The following is a 20342-nucleotide window of genomic DNA, read 5'->3' as shown; positions in this document are numbered from 1 at the left end:
GCTGAGGGGCAATATTTGCTGGAGATCAGCTATAAAACAATATAATTAGGACACAAAAGCACCACCGTGTGGCAATACTGATTAGAACTGCCATCAGAAAAGTGAAATAGAACATATCAGCGCTTCATTATTCCCCTGAATTTCTTTAGTTATACATTTATCTTGTTCATTTTAATTTATTTTAAAAACTATCAGAAATTCATATTGGCTTTGTATTGCTTCTTACCTTATCATTATACAACAAACATCAGTTAAGGACATGAAGATGTTTTGTATTGCTAATTTACTGGAAACTAGTGCAACGAAAATGCTTATTTAGGCCTACATAAAGATGCCATTGTTTTTCTTTAGCTACCTACAATACGTTGGATAATACAGATTTAAAACACATTTGGGAAGTTTGATATAGTTCATTCTAGCGCGTCGTACATTAACTGAGGTATAATGCCTATATTATAGTGAGCGAACGATTCTTGTCCCCTTCATTACGCCGTACTGTCTCCCTCTCCCACTTAAACAGTGAACAAAAAAGATGGCAGAAGCACCTCCATGGTCCAGACGGTTTTTCTGTCACAGATGTTCGGAAGAGATCAGCCCTCGCCTCCCCGTAAGTAACGTTTACAAGAAGCAAGAAGTTAAAGACAATAGTCGTGCAGAGTAGATACATTGTTGTTGGTCCTTAGCCTTTCTAGCTAGCGAACAGCCACTCTGGCTAGTAACTAGCTAAGCAGTACGCTAACTTGAGCTAACCGGATTTTCTATGTCTGGCAACTGACAGTTAGCTAATGAGAACTAGCTAACTAATATTTTAGCAGGAAGGATGGTGTGTGAAATCAGAGACTCACTATCTAGTTAGCCAACTAACCGTATCTGATATATTTTTTTCTGTTAAGCTAACGTTGCCTACCTAGCTAGCCTGTCTCGAGTTGCGTCGTTTGTAGCTAGCTACAGTAGCTAGCTTGGCGGTGTATGTGCTAACCAGCTTTACTTAGCTAGGGCATGAAATCTATGCAATATATAAATGTGACCCACATATCTAGTTAGCTAGAAATGGGACAAGCACTCTTAGCCAAGGAATGCATCAGAGCTGCCTTTGATATCAGCCAGCAATGCTTGACAATGGCATCTGATGACAGTTACATCCTGATTAGCAATGAATGATTACTAAAGGATTCCATTAAGTGTCCAAACATCCTGTAGGCCTCATGACTACATCCAGATCAGCTGCAGCAGAGGACGATTTGTATTTAGCTAGTCATAATTTTCCAGTATCTTCAAGGAACAGTTTATTGTAAATATTTCCATGGTGATATTAAGGTTTTCTCTAGAAAGCGTAGACATAGGTTAGTCGTTTGCTGGCAGATTCCAATGCCAAACCTAAAATATTATGTCTAGTGTTGAAATTCTACAGTCTCAGTGACAATGGCACGTTGCATTCTTTCTTGCTGTGTGTGTGCCATTCAGTTAAATCACAACAGCATAACAGTCAGGGCCTGGAACGATCTGTCATATAATACTAAAGGTGTGTCTCACAATGAAATGTTCATCAGTAGGCTTTCCCCAGTTTGGTGCTAATGACAACTGAATTACATACTGAACACAATTGAAGTCCTTCCAGGATTATTTGTCATTATTTGTGGATTATTGTATTTAATTTGGGTTATCTCCTTTTTATGTCTGGTTGTTCTTTCAAGTTGGCCACGTTCATAGTTGAATGTAGTGAAGTAGGGATTCAATAGCTGATTGCTAGCTGTGTGTGGTAGTGAATGCAAAGATGACACCTAAAGGCATTGTAATATTTGTTTGTAGGATTACACATGTCCACGGTGTGAATCTGGCTTCATCGAGGAACTGCTGGAGGAGAGAAGGTTTGTTAAATGTGTGATGGCAAGCATTCTGTTAACATTCTGATTAAAGATGCCAACAAGTGTCAATAGATTTTGTCACTTGGCATCACATAACTTTTCACCTATGATTACACCACTCTGGTCAAGAGGGTGTGCACAAATTTTAAAAATCTCACTCCAAAAATGCTAACTGTTGTTTTCTATGTTTCTCTTCCTGAACAGCAGTGAAAATGGGTCCACATCCACCATCTCCAGCGGTGATCAGAACCAACAGTCGTTTGAGGTTTCTTAGCTTATTTATTCAGCTTATTGATAAATACAGGCTAGACCATGTTATTGTTATCTTAACAAACAGAAAAGCACGCCTTTGTGCATTCTGGAAAGATTTCTTCAGTTGAAATTTCACCTGGTTTTTGACATAGTTGGGATTTCTGTTGACTATAAACATTGAATAGTACAGAAAGAACTCCCAAGTAATTTTATGAATGTGTCTGTTTGTCAATTTCTTGTAGAATGTGGACCCTTCACACATGGCTACATTCCCCTCGGGTTACGGCCAGTTTGCTCTAGGTGTCTTTGATAACTCCTTCGATTTTGGAGCGGGGCTGGGAACAGAGGACAACCGTGACACAGAGAACCTGCAGGAACAGGAGTTGGCATCACGGCAGCGTTACGGCACCAGGCAACCTCGTGGACGCCATGGCATCCGGAGGCAGGCAGGAAGACATGAGGGAGTGCCCACTCTAGAGGGGTAAGCTCAGTGACTTGTGGTACCTCATTAACTTTAGATGTCAGCAGTTCCCAGTGATAGGTTTGTCTCTTTTCCTCTGAGCTTTGATGATTTAGCTTGTCGCCCCTGTTCTATGTAAGCAATGATGAAATGAGGTCTCATTTTTGGATGCATGCAGAACATAACCATGTTTTTTTTGTCCTCTTGTGTAGAATCATTCAGCAGCTAGTGAATGGAATAATCGCCCCTACAGCAATGCCAAATATTGGTGTGGGACCCTGGTGAGTACAATTAGTCTCAAGATACTGGGATGTACTATGACCCATTGTTTTTATGTAAAACTTTGGTGAAGTCATCCAACTGACTCTGTCTTCCAGCTGATGTTTGTTTGTTTATCTTCCTTTATAGGGGAGTGCTCCACTCAAACCCCATGGATTATGCCTGGGGTGCCAACGGACTAGATGCAGTCATTACACAGGTACGTATTGACTGTTTACCACTCATATTATTAAACATTTCTAAATTAACCGTCAAAAAGCACACAAAAAATACCTGCATATTTGCATTGTGAAAATGGTTGTTTGGTCAGCATGATCCACGCAGTATCAAATAAAATGTTATATTTTGTGTGTCCCCTAGTTATTAAATCAGTTTGAGAACACTGGCCCTCCGCCAGCTGACAGGGACAAAATCAAGAGCCTTCCCACAATCCTAATCACACAGGAGCATGTCGGTGAGTGACCCTGAACATCAACACACACAGCACAGTCAATTGCATCACCTGTGGGCTGGACTTGTTGTGGTCTTGCTCTTTTTCTATGGAAGTCAGTGGGTCATAGGGTTTGGGGGTGTTTTTAAGCCTTTTTTGAACACATTTACATCTTGGAATTTGTTTTCTGTTTCCAGGCTCAGGTCTAGAATGTCCAGTGTGTAAAGAAGACTACAGTGCTGGAGAAAATGTTAGGCAACTTCCATGTAATCATTTGTTTCACAATGATTGCATAATACCCTGGCTTGAACAGGTAAGACCTTTCCACTCATATATATATACCCTTCTTTTTAGTGCTATCATTGACAAACCCTAGATGACCTTTTCCTGACCCCCATCACCAAACCACAAACATATATTGGCCCACATATATTCTCCTGGGCAAGTTAAGTGGTCAGTAAAAACTGCTGGCCCTACTTTAAAGATTCTTGAAGACGACTAATTATATAGTGATGTCTTCTGTGTTTGTGCCCCTGTGTTCTTCCACAGCACGACACATGTCCAGTGTGCAGGAAAAGCTTGAGTGGACAGAACACAGCTATGAATCCTCCAGGTCTATCAGGGATGAACTTTGCCACTTCCTCTTCCCCTACACCCCCGTCCTCCAGTTCAACCAGCAACGAGAACTCAGCCAACAACTCCTAAAAAACATTCCCCACCCCACACCACCCTGTGAACTGCCCTGAGTGGGTGCCAGTCTCAGCCAGTAGAGGGGAGCTATAAGCACACACCCAGTCTCATCCTCACTTGGAGCGCTGCCTCACACTGGACCGGAGCCAGCAGGAATCTAATCAAAGGAAAGTCAATGTGTTTCTGCCCCACCTGAGGCTCTCCTCAAGCCATCAGGAATGCTGGCCCCCTGCCTGGGGAGGATCTGGAGGATAGGGACATTAGGGGGGTCACTCTGGATAACCATCATACAACAACAGAACAAGCCAGTTAGTCCTGCATTCTGAGGGCGGACAGGGGTGGGGAGGTTTTTCTGGTGACCTCTTACCAAGACAGTTGTTGTTTTACATCGAGAGGTATATGAATTTTAATACTTTGTCTGCACAGCAATTAGTGAAAAAGGAGAAATATATATTGTTTACATTCTTTTTTTTAAGTAACATCCATATCCGTACAGCTAAAGGCCTCAAGGGAACTTTCAGGGGTGAAGGAAGGAGGCTGAGTATACGATGTGTACTTGGTTTGGATTCTGCAGCTTGTTTCCATGGATTGGAAACATCTTATCAAATGTTTAGTGTTTTATTTTTTTAAGTACATATGAATTTACCATTCTTACATTTATTTTTTGTACGATTTTACAATTTTCTCAAACAACAAGCATACATAAACAAAAGACCAATAAACCGACACACACAAATTTCAACAAACATCACACCTGCTCAGACCCACATGTTCCCACCACAACCATACACATCACGTATGTCTCAACCACACTCCCGCTCATCCTTAATCCCCTGGAACTTTCCAGTGCTTGTAGCACTCTATGCCATCTGGCCTCAAATTGCACTGTTCTATTTTTCTGTAGCCCACACCTTTTCAATATTTAAATAATACTTTTGATTAATCCACTGTCATAGTGATTTACATTTTAGTCATTTAGCAGACGCTCTTATCCAGAGTGACTTACAGTTAGTGAGTGCATACATGTTTCATACTGGCCCCCCCATGGGAATCGAACCCACAACCCTTGCGTTGCAAACGCCATGCTCTACCAACTGAGCTACACCCCTGCCGGCCATTCCCTCCCCTACCCTGGACGACGCTGGGCCAATTGTGCGCCGCCCCATGGGTCTCCCGGTCGCGGCCGGCTACGACAGAGCCTGGATTCGAACCAGGATCTCTAGTGGCACAGCTAGCACTGCGATGCCACTCGGGAGTGATGGAGGATCATTTGATTTCCAGTTTTTGAGTAGAAGATTTTTCAAAATCATTGACGAGAAAAGTATGGTCCACCTCATTTGGTATCTGTTTCTTACTGACTTAAGTTGCCCTGGTGCCATTGTTTTGCTCTTTCAATTAAGAAACAAACTACATTTGGCTTGGTGTTTTTTTGGATAATTTATTTGGGTGCTGGATCCATTGTAGTTAACATGCTAGACGCATTCTAACTCAGCGTTTTCTTATTCGATCTTACATAATCAGCAAGTTTCAGTGCAACTTATTTTAAGTTAATTAAATGTTTTTTGTAAAATTCACAATAGACAATTTTAAGTGGAATATTGATTTGCAGATGATGTAAAACCTTGAACAAAACATTAACCGATGTGAAAATAAAGATGTTTTGGGTGTTACCGCTCAATATTCAAGTGAATTATTATGTATTGGTTTAATAACACTTCTATTATATATATATATAAAGCTTATCATAAACATATCTGGACGGAAATCTGGTGCTCAGTAGTTAAAACATCTATATATTGTCCCCAAAATGCTAATGCTATCAGACCAATATCTTGTTATAACTCATGGGTTATCTAGTAGATTTCAGTCACTCAGTGTAGATTACTTATGCATTTCCTCATGCCTACATGGGTTTGACACTAGGTGGGAGTGTAATACAAAACGGCCACTGTTTGTCACACAACCCTTCGATGAGGTTGCCTGAGACAACAATACAACTATTCACTAGCTATCATAAGTTGAATGCACCAATTTGTAAGTCGCTCTGGATAAGAGCGTCTGCTAAATGACGTAAATGTAAAATGATAGGCAATTGTTTTGTCACACTATATAAAACAAAGCCTTGTTGCATAATGGAAATAACGATTGTTTTCAAGCGCTATAATTGACAATCGTTCTGGGACTGTCTCCCATACTCCCCCATTTAGACAAATGATATCACATTTAGTTGTGAACTCATCAGAGGGTAATACAATGAACTCCTTAATGATCAACACTGGAAATTACACCTCTTTGGCACGGTGTTTATAGTTAAGGGGAAATAATTGTTGTCCAGTTGTTTTTTTACTTGTGAGATCAACCAAAGGGCATGTCTTGGATACACGTTACACTACAAATCCAGTGCCTGCTGCATTTTAGTACCAAATATTTATTTATACGGTATCTAATGTACTTTAAGTATCATTGGATATGCCTATTGTACAACAGATCCAATCCAACATTGGTACTTCACTTCACTTCTTTTTTCTTTTTTTTTTAAACATGATCCTCATGAATGAGATCACATTTCAAATAAAGTACTTTTTTGCTTCTAAAACAGAGTAATTAGTAAATTTGCTAGAGTAGACATGGCAAGTCTTATACACTTCGATTTTCAGAATTGCTTGCCACAATTCTGTTTCTATTATAATACAAAGCAATTTCTCAAACTGTCATTTCCTCAAAAGCAATGTAGTAGGTCTCTAGGTTAATTGCCACTGATACACCTGCCTATCTATTTAGTGAGATTTCCTGAACCGCTTTAAGAGGAAACCATATAAATGGTTGTCGGGTATTGTATGAGAAAAACATCCATGAGTGACATGCCCCAAAAAATAGGGAGAATTCCTTGGATGTGATTTTACAAAGGGGGTTTTGTCAAAGACCGTTGAGTATGAAATCCCAATCTGGCCCTCATACCATCATGGCCTCCTAATCATCCCCCCAGCTTCCAATTGGCTAATTCATTCCCCCTCATCTCCCCTGTAACTATTCCCCAGGTCGTTGCTGTAAATGAGAATATGTTCTCAGTCAATTTACCTGGTAAAATAAAGGAAGAAACTGCTTCCCCGATAGACGATGTCATGGCGACGTTGGCTAGCTAAACTCATGCGCAGCAACACCTCATCCGGTCTGACTGGCCAAACTGAACACGTGCAGGCCGTCAACTCAAAGGCACTCCTTCAATATAAAGTGTTTTTTTACGAAAATGAAAACGTGTCAGTTTGTCACTTTCACTAGGTTGGAGTAATAACTTGTTTACTACATAAGACATTGTCTCGAATCTAGGTCGTGCCTTTAGATTTCGAGAAAAATTAACAACTAAGGAATAATTTTTCACATCTCTCAATGGGCACGGTCGAGCGGATCACTTTTGGCAAGACGTTGACCAATGTTGGTCACCGCCTTTCAAAGTGTGTTGTATTATGGATATAAAAATTGTCCGACTTGTGCCTACATTTCAACTGCATGACCTTTACAACAACCATGTGATCAAAGGTCATGCTCCTCACCAACTGCATCTTGAAGTTGGAATAAAAGCATTGTGGGAGACAACCTGTTGTTTGGAAGAAAAAGGCACTACATGCTCATAAATGGTTGATGTTGCCACCCATAATTGGTTATTATCAATGCTTATAAACTAGGTGGGTTTACTGCTCTAATTACATTGGTTACCAGTTAATAATATCAATAAGGCACTTTGGGGGTCCTCTGTAGCTCAGCTGGTAGAGCACGGCGCTTGTAACGCCAAGGTAGTGGGTTCGATCCCCGGGCCGGGACCACCCATACACAAAAAAAAAAATGTATGCACACATGACTGTAAGTCGCTTTGGATAAAAGCGTCTGCTAAATGGCATATAAATATGGCCAACACACCACGGCTAAGGGCTGTGTCCTGGCACTCCGCATTGCGTTGTGCATAAGAACAGCCCTTAGCCATGGTATATGGACAATGTTTTGTCATACCCATGGTATACGGTCTGATATACCACGGCGGTCAGCCAATCAGCATTCAGGGCTCGAAACAACCAGTTTATAATGCTTAATAATACCATGGCATTGTTGGATACTTGTTTTTGATTGGCTTGAAGGGCATTCTAGAGCGTGCATATATTTTCACGGTATAATTCAATGGCTAGTTCATTCTTACGCTATATTTGAGCTGCTTTTGAAAGCAAAAGTCTAATTGATATTCATTCCTTGGCACATGTTGATGCAGGAGAAGTTTCGATAGTATCCACTTCATCAGCAGTAACAAAGGGGAATGCCATGTCTGTCACAAAAACAGCAGAAGTTGTCCGACTTGCTGTTGGCGCAAATGTACCTCCCCCGACTTTACTGTCCAACTTCTGTCTACAGTCGGCTACTTTTGCCTTACAACTCAAACGCGCCCATTGACTACTCAAACCCTGGCCTTATCTGCTCACTGGAATGAAGTCTGTTTCGCAAGCGTTCCCGGAAGTGATGTTACTCTGGGATTAGAAACTCTGTGGTTTGGTAATGAAATGTATCTTGGTCACGCCCGAACGTCATGTGTACGTGCTAGTTCCCGACGTTACCGATTGAGTTGAGGAACAAACAGAGGACGACCAACTCGGTCGATGGTGGAGAAGAGTCAAGCGAACATATTTTTTAAAAACAATTGAAATTGACAGTATATATCTGTGCCAGAAAAGGAAATCGTCGAAATGAAATTGCTGTGGGGTTTAAGTGCCCTCCTCTTGTGCTTGTACCGAGCCAATGCCCTGACAGGTAATATTTTTTTCTAGCTAGTTAGCAGTTAGGCCTCATATACAGTCATTGAGTTAGAATAACTCGGTTGTGTGTGCCGTGCTAACTCACTGGCTTGCTAGCAAACAAGCTAACGTTAGCGCTTTCAATTACTTATTTGATGCTGTGCTTTCATGCACGTAGTTAAGACAGTATTTTTACAGTTGAATGTTTTCCAACGTTTTTCAAGCAGTCAACCTTTGCCATCTAGCTACTTTAGAAAATGAACGAGTGGCTAGCTAGCTAGGAAACAAAACCTTATTTTGTAATGCGTTAGCTAAGTTGGCTAACGTCGTTAGCTAGTAATAATGGTCACAGCGTTCCAAGCGCAGAATCATTGATAATTTCAGACTCGCAGTCATGTTTATCCAGGTAACGTCAACTGTGTATCGTTAAACCAGAGAGAGTTCTGACAAAAATGGGATGATTTGCAACAATATTCATAAATAACTAGCTAGTATATTATAAAATTCGTCCACGGTTGGCTCCATGTGAATTACAATTCCGAGGCATTTAAGAACGTCAATTATCGTTTGCTAAACGGTTTTCGAAACATATGCTGATATGGCCCTATCATATCAGCGAGAAAGACTCTTAAAAATAAAAATAAAAATAAAACTACACTTAGCTACTGTAGCAGGTTTGCACAGATCCATATGCTGTGTGCCAGAAGATACTGACCTTACCGTTATGCTTGTTTACACTGAGCTGCACTAGGGTAGGAATGCAATGTGGAGCCAGCGTGAGATATAGGTCAGAAAGCGTACCTCGATGCAGGGATGGGATATGCAACTCTGCTCCAAATTGTACCTTTATTCATAACTGATACATCAAGAAGATTGAAATACTGTTAGTTTTCCCGTAAAACGGCCCTTCTCCTCCTCATGCTAGCTTGCAGTAGCCACCACAGCCATTTTGGAATGGCATTGTTAGCCAATCAGCGCCTTTGTTCTACGCAAAGTTTAATTCCATAATGGCTACTGCTCGCTAGCACAAGGACAAAAAGGGCACTTTTCCAGAAAACTATACATATTTATATTCTCAATGGAGCAGTGTGGATAAAGGTACAGTAGCATATCCCATTCATGCATTGAGGTAAGTTTTCCAACCCCAGTGCAGCTCAGTGTGAACTAGAGTAACGGTAGGGTCGTTATTTTCTGCCAACCATCTGATGAACTATACTTTCGCTACAGTGTGTTAGAGCACGCTAGATGGCTAATTAGCATAGGTGGTCGCCTCTGTCTATTTTTTAAATCTATCGTCTGTCTTCTGTACACCGGCGCAGTAACATGGCAGTGTGGGAACACTAACCCTTTAAAGGTGTGTAGTATTTGAACCTTTTTTGTTTTTTGAAAATGATTTCTTGCTGATATGAAAGATGGCTACGTTCCTTATGTTTCCAAAACCGTACCGCAAGTGGTGCGTGTTAATATTCAGAACAAGCTTCTGGGCTCTTAACTAAACTCCTCCGGCAAGAAGATACTATGTTCAATAGGCGCTAAAGGTAGTTAGCGTCTATGAATGGCTTAACCAGGTAGCTAATTTATACACATTGCAGTGATCAAAATTGGTGACTTATTGTAATGGTTAACGTTAGGTAAAAATAGTTTTCATATTGCAACCTGCCATCATCAAGAATATAGTTTGTATTAAATAACTCTCGTTTTAAATAGGCAATCTAGTGTCAACAACATTTACTACTAGTATCTACTAGCTAGCTTGCACATTTTTCACCTGATCCCTCACCGTGACCAACATCACCTTTGGCCAAATATCATAGACGTTGGTTTATTTCTTCATAAACCAGACAATGTTTTTTTTAGTGTTGCCAGTTGTTGAATTTGTAAATTAGCAGACTAACCAGACACGTGTGTTTGAAGTCTCAGCTAGTTTTGTGTGAGAGCCAAAGCTCAGCTTGTGCCTCTGGCTTGTTTTAGCTACGGTCTTTAAACCGGTGTAGACCAGTGTGCCTGGCTGAACCATTAGATGTTAACTAGCAGGTTAGCTGCTGTGTCATATAAAGACGTCCCATTTTAAATAAATAAAGTTGGCCTATGTTTTACCTCAATCATATGTAGCATTTCTATGGAGATGAATAACATACAATTATTCAAGAGGTACAACATGCTACCACATTTAAATTCACACTGAATATTACGTTTCTATATGATTACAAATTTATTTGTATTTATTTATTTTATTTTTAGTCATTTAGCAGACGCTCTTATCCAGAGCGACTTACATGAGCAATTAGGGTTAAGTGCCTTGCTCAAGGGCACATCGACAGATCTTTCACCTAGTCGGCTCGGGGATTAGAACCAGCGACTTTCGGTTACTGGCACAACGCTCTTAACCACTAAGCTACCTGCCGCCCCAAATGTATTGAATGTGTCAAACAAACAAGAAGCTTTTTGTTCACAAGATTGTTGTGGAAGCTTGTTTTTAGCAGAGATTGCAACAAAATTAGATGACCTTAATCTCCTTATAATGTTCCATCACAACCACTGCCTTGTCTATTTAAGATTGTGCTGACTTTCTAAGCCTGGAAGAGCCTCAAGCCATGGCAGTCTATATACATTACGCAACCTTGAGTACTTAGTAAAGCATTGCATGCCGTGCATCATGCGCTCATTGTTAACTTTGCCAATTCAGAGTGACGGTCCATTTTATTAACTTATGTTCAGTGTCAAAGAAACAAGGCAGTATGTGGACTGATTTATGATGATTCAATGTGTTTTGGACCAATTAATGACACTAAAATATTCTAGATAAGGAACGATGGGGATGGTGTATAATCTTCTTGCATGTAGATTGCTAGCTCCTTTAATTTGGTGTGAAAATGGCTACATCTTAGGCCTAATGGTTTTGGTTAATCCTCAAAACCGGACCAAATTATTGGGGAACTTGCTTTGTATTTTCAAAAGCTGATTTGATAGATAAGTCACACACACACTGTAGCCTGCTCTATATGCTCTCAACAATTTAAATGGGTAAACCTAACAAAAAAGATTGATTTTTGCCAGGACAGTCTGGGGAAACTGGACTTTGCATTTGTCCTTTTACTATGCTAGGTCCTCCATTGACCCAGATATACAGAGTGGCATGAAAGCTTCAGAGGGCATGTCCCAGGGGAATGCAGATGCCTCTGAAGCTACAGCACACAGGCAGTCCCCATGCTGGATGGGCTGGGCTCCACTATGGCAGCTCCAGATCATTAATACAATTATATTTCCATTGCGCTATATTTCCACTTGGTTTGAGAAGTAGGTTATAGAAAGCAGGCAGCCATTTACCCTTCGGTTAAACAAGGTCAGGAAAAGCAAGTTTTGAAGCATTTCCTATTCAAATGATAAGAGCGTCTGCTAAATGACGTAAATGTAAAATGAACGGAGTCATGAAGTAGGGTGGGCTCATAAAAGGCCATTGTTTATGTAATAGAATATTGATACGTATATATGTCAGATAAAATCTTTGCTAGTAGCATTTGTTGCACAGTCTGACCCTGTGCCCTGAACAGTGTGTTCAGGATTCATGTTGTTGGTTTGCGATTTTGATTGTCCATTTTCTGTCGGCATAATTGGTCACTATGGGTAGGCTAAATGCTGCATACAAACAACTGTAATGACCATGATCAAATTCTTACTCACTAATCAATGCTAGTGGAACCTGTGAAGTGTGAATGTCAATAAAGGCTACTGTATTTTCACAATATAGGGTGTAGATTTGAGCTCTAGGCTATCTGACTTTTTCTCTCACCTGTTGCAGGACATTTTGTGTTCCTGTTTTATATTTAGCATTTACACGCCTATCACACCTGCTTTTGAAACGTCCTATTTGTCCTCAGCTAACATTCACACAAAATAGAAAACTAGTTGTTTACAATAAGTAGGTGGCCCTATGTCCTTAGAAAGCTGTAACACATTAACTTGACAACCATTCCAAGCAGTCAGTCCTCTGTCCTTTTGCTATGCTAGTCACGCTGATTTCAGGAGGGGTATACTGGAGCTGTCTTCTTGGTCAGGTCTCCTTCCAAAAATTTTTTACAAATTTTTTTTATCCAGGTGGAACTTCCTGGTGGGTTAAATAAAGTTTGATACAAGCTAGAAACACACCTAATTTAGGTATGATTTTCATTCAGGCCTATGTGAAGTCAGTATCTACATTTGTTTTGTACAGCATTTGTTACGAAGGTGACCTTTTGCAATGGTTAAAAGGATCCCGCCACCCTGAGCTAAAAGGTCACATGATTTTTAGAGCCAGAGGCACCCGTGCCACCAACCCCAATCCGATTCACAAGTTTGACTCTGGACATGTTAATGGATACATGCTGTCTCCGGTCTTTAGGGGGCCAACTATTCAGAAAATGTCCACCTACCACCACCTCTTGTTATTGTCCTACTATGCAAAAATACAATAAAGAGAAAGGGTGTGGCTCAGACATTGTCTGAAAACATGGTTGTCTTTGTTCAAGCAGCGTTACATAGGGATCCCTGAGTTTGTTCTCAAGCATTTCCTCATCATTGATCTCCTGGATTGTTTATGCAAGTGGGCCTGGATGTTGAAAGTCTCCAAAGGTTTTGTTCTCCTGTGTGTTGATTTAAGATTGTTTTGTGGAATTCAATAGAAATGACCCTACAGGGGGCTAACTCTACACAGCTTCCCTCGCGCCGTGCGAATGTTATTCCTCCGTTGCTCCTCCTGGGTATTAAATCCTGTACAGATTGTCCTCAACGTCAGATCAGGTGTTTGATTTAATAACTAAGCCCTGCACTTCTCATCAACACTGACAAACCGACAGAGAATTTAATACATTTACAGACACAATTTTGAATCATATCTGACATTTTTAATAGCATTTTCATCCATCTGCTTTGCCTACTCATGTGCAATGAATAACAAAAACTACATTTCATTCTTTTCAGTTGACCTTCATGAAATGTATCTGGTTTTATCAGCGGCTTTTGATTTAATGCACGTCATTCAACTTTTCTGTATCTGCAATGGGTCTGATTATCAAGGATTCTAAAAAGCCATTTGGCATGAACTGTTTTTGGTTAAAATGCTGATACTCAAACCCCTACTCTTTCGAAGTGCCATTTCTCATTCATGTGTTCTATTAACCTCTTGTTTCTTTCTTTTTTTGCCTGCTTGCCTTTTCCATCACATGTTTTACTTTCACCTCCATAAAATTGCCGGATGTGCTAAAACCAATCTGAACCCAAATCAATATAATCAATCCCTCCCCCCACGATGGCCTGTTCAGCTGGTTTTGTCAAGTCGCCCCTGTCCCAGATGAAACTGATAGAGGACATTGCAGAGCTACACTGTGAGGTGACCGGGAACCCCATCCCTGAGGTGCAGTGGTGGTTCATAGAGGGTGAGGAGCCCGACGAGACCATGACCCAGCTGTTCGATGGGGCGCGGGAAGACCGCGTCGGGATCAACGCCACCTACATCCAGCACGCCACCAGCTCCATTCACCTCTTAAACCTCACGCTCAATGACTCGGGCACGTACGAGTGCCGCGCTTCCAACGACCCCGACCGCAACGAGCTGAAGAAGGCACCCAAAATCAAGTGGATCCGCTCACAGGCTAACGTTATAGTGTTTGAATGTGAGTGAGTGGTGGTGGGAGGCCATGCCATGCGTACAGCCAGGCAGCGTCTCCCTGTAGAGAGGACAGCGAGTGGTCCAGCTCCTGTCCCACACCTTCTCCTGCCCTTTGCCTGTCTCACCCAGACTCCCCTACTCTCCCCTCACTGAGCTCCTGTGATGTCCAGTAGTGGAGAGCAAACCTGACCACAAGGCGTGGCCGGACCTCTCCTTAGACATGTCCTACCTGCCGTAGCACTACCCTCAATCTGATGCCTTTTTACCAGGCCTATGTCAAAGCCTTATTTTAAATGAATTAGGAAAATATATTTCACATAATATTGATAATACTGGTCATAAGGTCTGAAACCTGCAAATGGCTGCATCTAATTTTTGAATCATGAAATTGTCATTTTCTTTTTAAAGGGGTCAGATTATGGTGTGGTTAGCTTCTTGCTGGCTTCCATTTTGTCTATTTTGCTGTCTTGTCCAAGTAATAGAATGTGTAATAATTGATACTAACATGGGCACTGTCCTGTTGTGTTTACACTCTTTAGACCTGTTTTAGGCTCTTTAGGAGTACTAAATTATCTACAGAAGACAGCAACCCAGCTTTGTGTTGATTCTCAGCCATAGGGCATCTTTCTGCCTTGTGGTCCAGTATTTATTGACTATTTGTGGATTTCTCTACCTGAACCAAACCAAAAGATCCTCTTATTCGTTCCTCTTCTCTGTCATTGTAACACCAACCTGCCACACCATACCTTGCCGGTTGCTTCTTCTGCATGTGTTGATTACAAGCTCCTCTCCTCATGGTCTCCTAGATTAACTTCCCAGTGTAACCCCTCTTCTCTTGAACTCTTGGTTCAGCCCGAGCTCTCCATTTAGGTGCCTGCCCATGTGTGATCCGCCTCTTCTTGGAAAGCTCTGCGCTGCCATTTTATATTGTGCTGTTCTTGGCTTGAAATTTGATTATGAAAATAACCTTTGACAACCTAAGCTAGACCTTATCAGTTGTCACTATGAGGTTTAGGTTAAAGGATAGTAAAGCAATGTCAAGCCCTGAACAGTCTCAAGGTTTGTGCTGCAACATGTTGGTATCAAGATGCCATATGACCTGTAAACCCTATAAATTCCTTGTAAATTTGGATGAAATCTACATCTTAGATCTTTTTTTTTTTTTTTTTTTTGTGTCTTTAGTTACCCTAAACTATTTGAGCAATATCCTGTACTTGAAAAGACAAGCAAGAATTAGTTACACTTGGCTTGTCCTCGTGTTAACATTACTACGGTAATGATCCAGCTAGATGTGGTCATATCAAAGGATGGCTTATTAATATGTTCACTTTGTCTACAGATCCCTTAATCGTGTCTTCGCCTATGGAGGTGAACAACCAGACCTCTGCCATCCTCTCGTGCAATCTGACCAACCCCACGTCCACAGTCAAAGGTCATTACTGGATGAGGAATGGCAATGTGATCGAGTCAACGAAGAAGGACTCTCCTGCTCTCTACACCGAACACAAGTAAGTGCCAGCCAGGCAGGCAGCGTGTGTCTACATGTTTTGATCTACATGTTTGATCCACCAGATGGACGGGACTCCCATCTGAGCGATAAAACGATTTCCCGGAGCTGGGCTCGCTGATTCGAGATTCAGCTATTGTCCTGAACCTAGCAGTCGTTGCTTGTCATTATTAGCCACCATTTACTGGTACATTTCACGGTCTCCCAAGCCTGTTTGTTTGGTCAGCAGCACGGTAGGTCACACAGAGATTGACCGCTCAGCAGCCCTGAATGAATGAATGTATGAATGAAGCACCACTCCGACCTTTCCTCCATATATTTTGTACATGGTAACTCGTTAGCTCTCCCCCACTCTCGCTCACTCACACACACACACACCATCCATTAGTGGTAGCATTCCAGGCCATGCCCAGGCATTCCCAGCCATTAATTAGCAGCGAGATGGACTGTGCAGCTTTGGTTATAGCCTTGGCAACGTCACGGATAAGTGCCCCTAGCAGTTCCACTCTTTCATTCGCACTGACCTTAATTCCCCATCAGACGTAAAGAGCAGGGAGGGTTCCATTGCCGAAACAAAAGTCTGATTGTTGTTACCAGGGGGAAGTAGAAGCGTTTGTAACAAGGAGAGGGGCATTTTTATTTCCTAATTCTCAACAGCAACAGGGTGCTATTTGAAGTTCAGCATGTTGGGGCAGCATATTTTGTAGTGTGTTTTTACAGGCAAAGTGACTTCATGACTGGGATGTGTTCGAAGCCATTGTTTGAGTGAAGTCTGTGTTGTAGAAGGCCTATGTTTCCTATCTTTAGGGCTTACATTTTGTTCTTGGTTTTTTTTCCCCCATTAGCTTGGCTAAAATTGATTTCCATTCCGGTGGAGTATATGAGTGCGTCTTCCTCTCTGAGCCTGAGGTGAAGAAATCCATTGAAGTCAAAAGTAAGTCATCCTTTTTTAACTTCTTTTAAAATAAAGTGAAGTCTCTTTTACTGACATATTAGCTATGCCAATGAATGTTACGACCTTTTAGTGCACTTTGAGTATCTGAAAGCTGTAACAGGCTTAAATAGCCAATTTGTTTATAAAACTGCAGGTGTTTCGGATGAATCGTACATATTGGCTATCCCATAAAAACCTGCATCCCTGTGTTTGTCACTAGCTGCTCTCCATGTCTCTGCCTATAAACGCTCTGAGCATGGAAATGAGCAGGACAAGGGTGTGCTGGTTTGTGTCAGTCATGGATACCCACTGCATACTGACTGGAAGTGGTACAAACTGGAAGGAGAAGAGATGCTGAAGAAGGTACGCTTTACCAAACTTTACATCACTGATACACATTAGGCTTAACAAAATTGGTTTCACTGAGCCAAAATAGACCCTGATGCTGGGCTGAACTGAGTGATTGAACTTCCTCACCCGTGCTGCAGAATATTTTCCAATGTTAGGAGTCGTTGACTAAATCAATATCTTGATTGAAGTCACAGTAATGTCACACGCACAAGTACTATCCAGAGAGGTCCCTGCCCTAGATAAGAGAGAAGTATTGAAATCTGTAAATGGGTGTTGAATGACTTTTTGCTCCCGGTCTATGGCATTCTCAGGCCATCACCAACGGAACTGACCGGTATGAGATCAAGAGCACCCCCAACAGGACCACCCTGACCATCAACGACATGGACATGGACATGGACATGGGTGACTACATGTGCTACGGGGCCAGCGAAGTGAGCTCGGCCTTCGACAAGATCCACCTGCGTGTCCGTAGCCGCCTGGCTGCCCTCTGGCCCTTCCTGGGCATCGTGGCCGAGGTCATCATCCTGGTCAGCATCATCTTCATCTACGAGAAGAGGAGAAAGCCTGATGAGATCAACGACGGTACGTAGACACACCCGCAGAGAAATGAAGTACTCTTGTTTTGCCATTAATTATTTCTGAAGTAGCATACCTCGCCAAGTCAATATGATTTGGCTGTGAGTGTCTGCTGCCCTCCAGTGGCAGAACAGTCTCTTAGTTTCAGATGCACTGTCATTCTCCAAAGATTGCTGTGCATTAGCTGCCATTTTAATGATATCTCAACACTTAGTCTTTTCTTAATGGTTTGGATATAGCAGGTTTACTGTTATTTTACGTGGTCTTCTTGATTTGCAATTTTAAAATATGTTTTCCACTTATGATTTTAGTAATTTCATTAGATCAAAAGCAATTGGTTTTCTATTAGAACACCTTTTCTCCATTTTGTATTTCTCTGTTCGCTGCTGCATTTGCGTTTTGGTAAGTGATCAAAACTGCATGTCAGGCGGAAGTGGTTGACCTGAGATGATAGTAACTGAGAAGCTATGGGAATGCACTGCGTTCACTTGTTAAGAATGTATCTAATAAGGAACTCTTCCACTGGCCTTGCATTCCTACATTAGACCAACCTGGGCTAAATTTGAATTACATTTTCAGACTACTAAAACTTAGCCATATTTTTATGACCACCAATCAATGTGTTTTTGTCACACCAAGGAAAGGGTCAAATAGCCTAAGTAATGTGATTTATGTGGAGATGGAGGAAATAAGGCCCAATGTCATGGTATGAAGTGTTGGAAACGCCTAAGGGTTTAGGGTTTTAAAGGTACACACAGCAGTATGATGTCATCATACACAGGGGCCAACTTCGTGCTTACAGACAACAACAACAACTGTTGTCTGCAAGCAGGAAATTACTTGGCTGGTTATGTCATATTTCTGTATCTACCTTTTAATATTTTGTCTTGCATGCCATCTGCATCTTGATCTCCATGCATGATAAGTAATTTTAGCTTTTTATAATATGGATATCATGTCATTGATCTCATTCATTGCCTGAGGGCACCTACTCTTTGATTTAACCGTGAATAAACGGTCATGTCCAGATGGTTCCTTTTGATCTGCAGTATGCCTGTACGCTTTGTCTATAACCGTTTTCGGTGTTGCATTGTCACTGCAAGGTTTCTCTTTTCACTTGGTTGCCCTGTTTGCATGATTTTGAGTGATGTTCAGAACAGATTGTTCCTGAAAGACGATATGGTATCATAGTTGGGATACAGTGAAGGTAGATTTGTCATAACTGCAGTTTCTTTAAATAAAAGGATTTATCGTAGGTTATTTTAATAAAGTTCAAGCGATGTAACTGTATTTTCTTATTGTAGATAGATCTATGGCAGTGTACGCTTGTTTTTTGTTTTGCTTAATTGACAATGGCCTACTTAAAGAAGTACTTGGAACTTTGTCACCATTTCCTTCATTGTCTGTGGAAAGAATGCCTTCTCCATGCCTTACTCTCATTAGTAGAATGTCTCACTGACTAGACAGTCTCAGCTGTTGACTAATCTTTTCCCTTGTCCCTGTGCTGCTGTATAGATGAGGACTCAGGTTCTGCTCCCCTGTAAGTACACATTTCACACTGACATTTAAAAATGCAATACAATTTCTCACCAAGAAAATATATACATTGCTGGATGGACTGTAAAGTTCTGGATGGAAAATGTCTTTCAGGAAAAGCAATGCTGCCACAAACCACAAGGACGTCAGGCAAAGGAACTCCAACTGAGAGAAGATGAGAGAGGTGTGTGTGAGGGCTTTTGAATCAATCCACTCGACAGGATGCGCCTATTTCAAATTAATTTATTCTGATTGCAAAATCAAAGCAGTACAACTCCTGTAGTGGTTGAGCTCTCATCAATCTAATTGTCAGTCCCCTGTCTTTCCGGACAGATATCCTGATGACCATCTTCCAGGATGAAGAGCATTGGTTTGCTGAGCATCACATAATCTAGTGCACCCTGCGATTTTTAAACAACTTTTAATTTTTTTCTTGAAAGTTAGTGTCTTGAGAAATGGACTGAATTTTCCTCTCACTTTTCTTCTATATTTCTCTCCATATTGTGCTGCCGGGGAACATGTTTAGGCTTTTGCATGAGTTTTATTGCCGTTCTAGAAGTTTGTTCGTAGTGAAATCCATTGTAAACGTTTACGTGGGAATGATCTATTGGTGGTTTTTCTATTTGTGCTTATAGCTTCCTCCACTGTCCCTCACTATTCTAAATATCTGCTCTTATGTTTGCAAGCCTGAACAGCCACCTGTTAAGCAACATGGATCCTACTAGGGATGTGAAATGTTTGGACACTGATATACTTTTGCCCCAGCCCCTGTTAGCACACCTGACTCCAATAATCAGCTAATCATGGTCTTCAGTTTAGAATGCAATTAGTTTAATCAGGTGTGTTAGTTATAGGGCTGGGGGAAAGTGACATTAATCAGGCCTGATTAGTATTGTGACTGGATGTGCACCATTAGTTTAAGAAGTATATGTAAAAATATGACTTAGTGTCAATTTTGCCTAAAAGTAACTAAGTAGATTCAACAGAACTGTACCAATTTGCACAAACTCAATAAAGTTATTTGATTTTAAGAGATGTGG

The 20342-nt window shown here is 41.2% G+C and overlaps 2 protein-coding genes across 4 annotated transcripts; both read left to right on the top strand.

Moving 5' to 3' along the window:
• Positions 1 to 475: 475 nt before the first annotated feature.
• On the top strand, positions 476 to 5008 carry LOC121533557 (E3 ubiquitin-protein ligase RNF126-like). Its single transcript, XM_041839607.2, has 9 exons — positions 476 to 607; positions 1810 to 1868; positions 2070 to 2130; positions 2360 to 2598; positions 2790 to 2858; positions 2986 to 3055; positions 3217 to 3310; positions 3484 to 3599; positions 3836 to 5008. Exons 1-9 carry the CDS (start codon positions 533 to 535, stop codon positions 3989 to 3991), a joined length of 939 nt encoding a protein of 312 aa, XP_041695541.1. The 5' UTR covers positions 476 to 532; the 3' UTR covers positions 3992 to 5008.
• Positions 5009 to 8432: 3424 nt separating this feature from the next.
• On the top strand, positions 8433 to 20333 carry bsg (basigin). 3 transcript variants are annotated; one of them, XM_041839606.2, is made up of 9 exons: positions 8433 to 8767; positions 14049 to 14399; positions 15735 to 15903; positions 16748 to 16836; positions 17057 to 17199; positions 17490 to 17772; positions 19294 to 19306; positions 19417 to 19486; positions 19636 to 20333. In XM_041839606.2, exons 1-8 carry the CDS (start codon positions 8704 to 8706, stop codon positions 19469 to 19471), a joined length of 1167 nt encoding a protein of 388 aa, XP_041695540.1. In that variant the 5' UTR covers positions 8433 to 8703; the 3' UTR covers positions 19472 to 19486; positions 19636 to 20333. The 3 variants fall into 3 exon arrangements, with proteins under 3 accessions (XP_041695540.1, XP_041695538.1, XP_041695539.1); XM_041839604.2 differs by having other exon boundaries at positions 8438 to 8767; positions 19282 to 19306; XM_041839605.2 differs by having other exon boundaries at positions 8453 to 8767; positions 17499 to 17772; positions 19282 to 19306.
• Positions 20334 to 20342: the final 9 nt, after the last annotated feature.

Source organism: Coregonus clupeaformis, chromosome 20 (genome assembly GCF_020615455.1).
Source record: "Coregonus clupeaformis isolate EN_2021a chromosome 20, ASM2061545v1, whole genome shotgun sequence".
Lineage (NCBI taxonomy): Eukaryota > Metazoa > Chordata > Actinopteri > Salmoniformes > Salmonidae > Coregonus > Coregonus clupeaformis.
This window is presented reverse-complemented; position numbering and strand designations above follow the sequence as displayed.

Coding starts and splice junctions, on each gene's coding strand:
- LOC121533557 (XM_041839607.2), top strand. CDS start 533: ATGGCAGAAGCACCTCCATGGTCCAGACGGTTTTTCTGTCACAGATGT. Junction 608..1,809: donor AGATCAGCCCTCGCCTCCCC/GTAAGTAACGTT, acceptor ATTTGTTTGTAG/GATTACACATGTCCACGGTG. Junction 2,859..2,985: donor AATATTGGTGTGGGACCCTG/GTGAGTACAATT, acceptor CTTCCTTTATAG/GGGAGTGCTCCACTCAAACC.
- bsg (XM_041839604.2), top strand. CDS start 8,704: ATGAAATTGCTGTGGGGTTTAAGTGCCCTCCTCTTGTGCTTGTACCGA. Junction 15,904..16,747: donor GCTCTCTACACCGAACACAA/GTAAGTGCCAGC, acceptor TTCCCCCATTAG/CTTGGCTAAAATTGATTTCC. Junction 17,200..17,489: donor GAGAAGAGATGCTGAAGAAG/GTACGCTTTACC, acceptor CCCGGTCTATGG/CATTCTCAGGCCATCACCAA.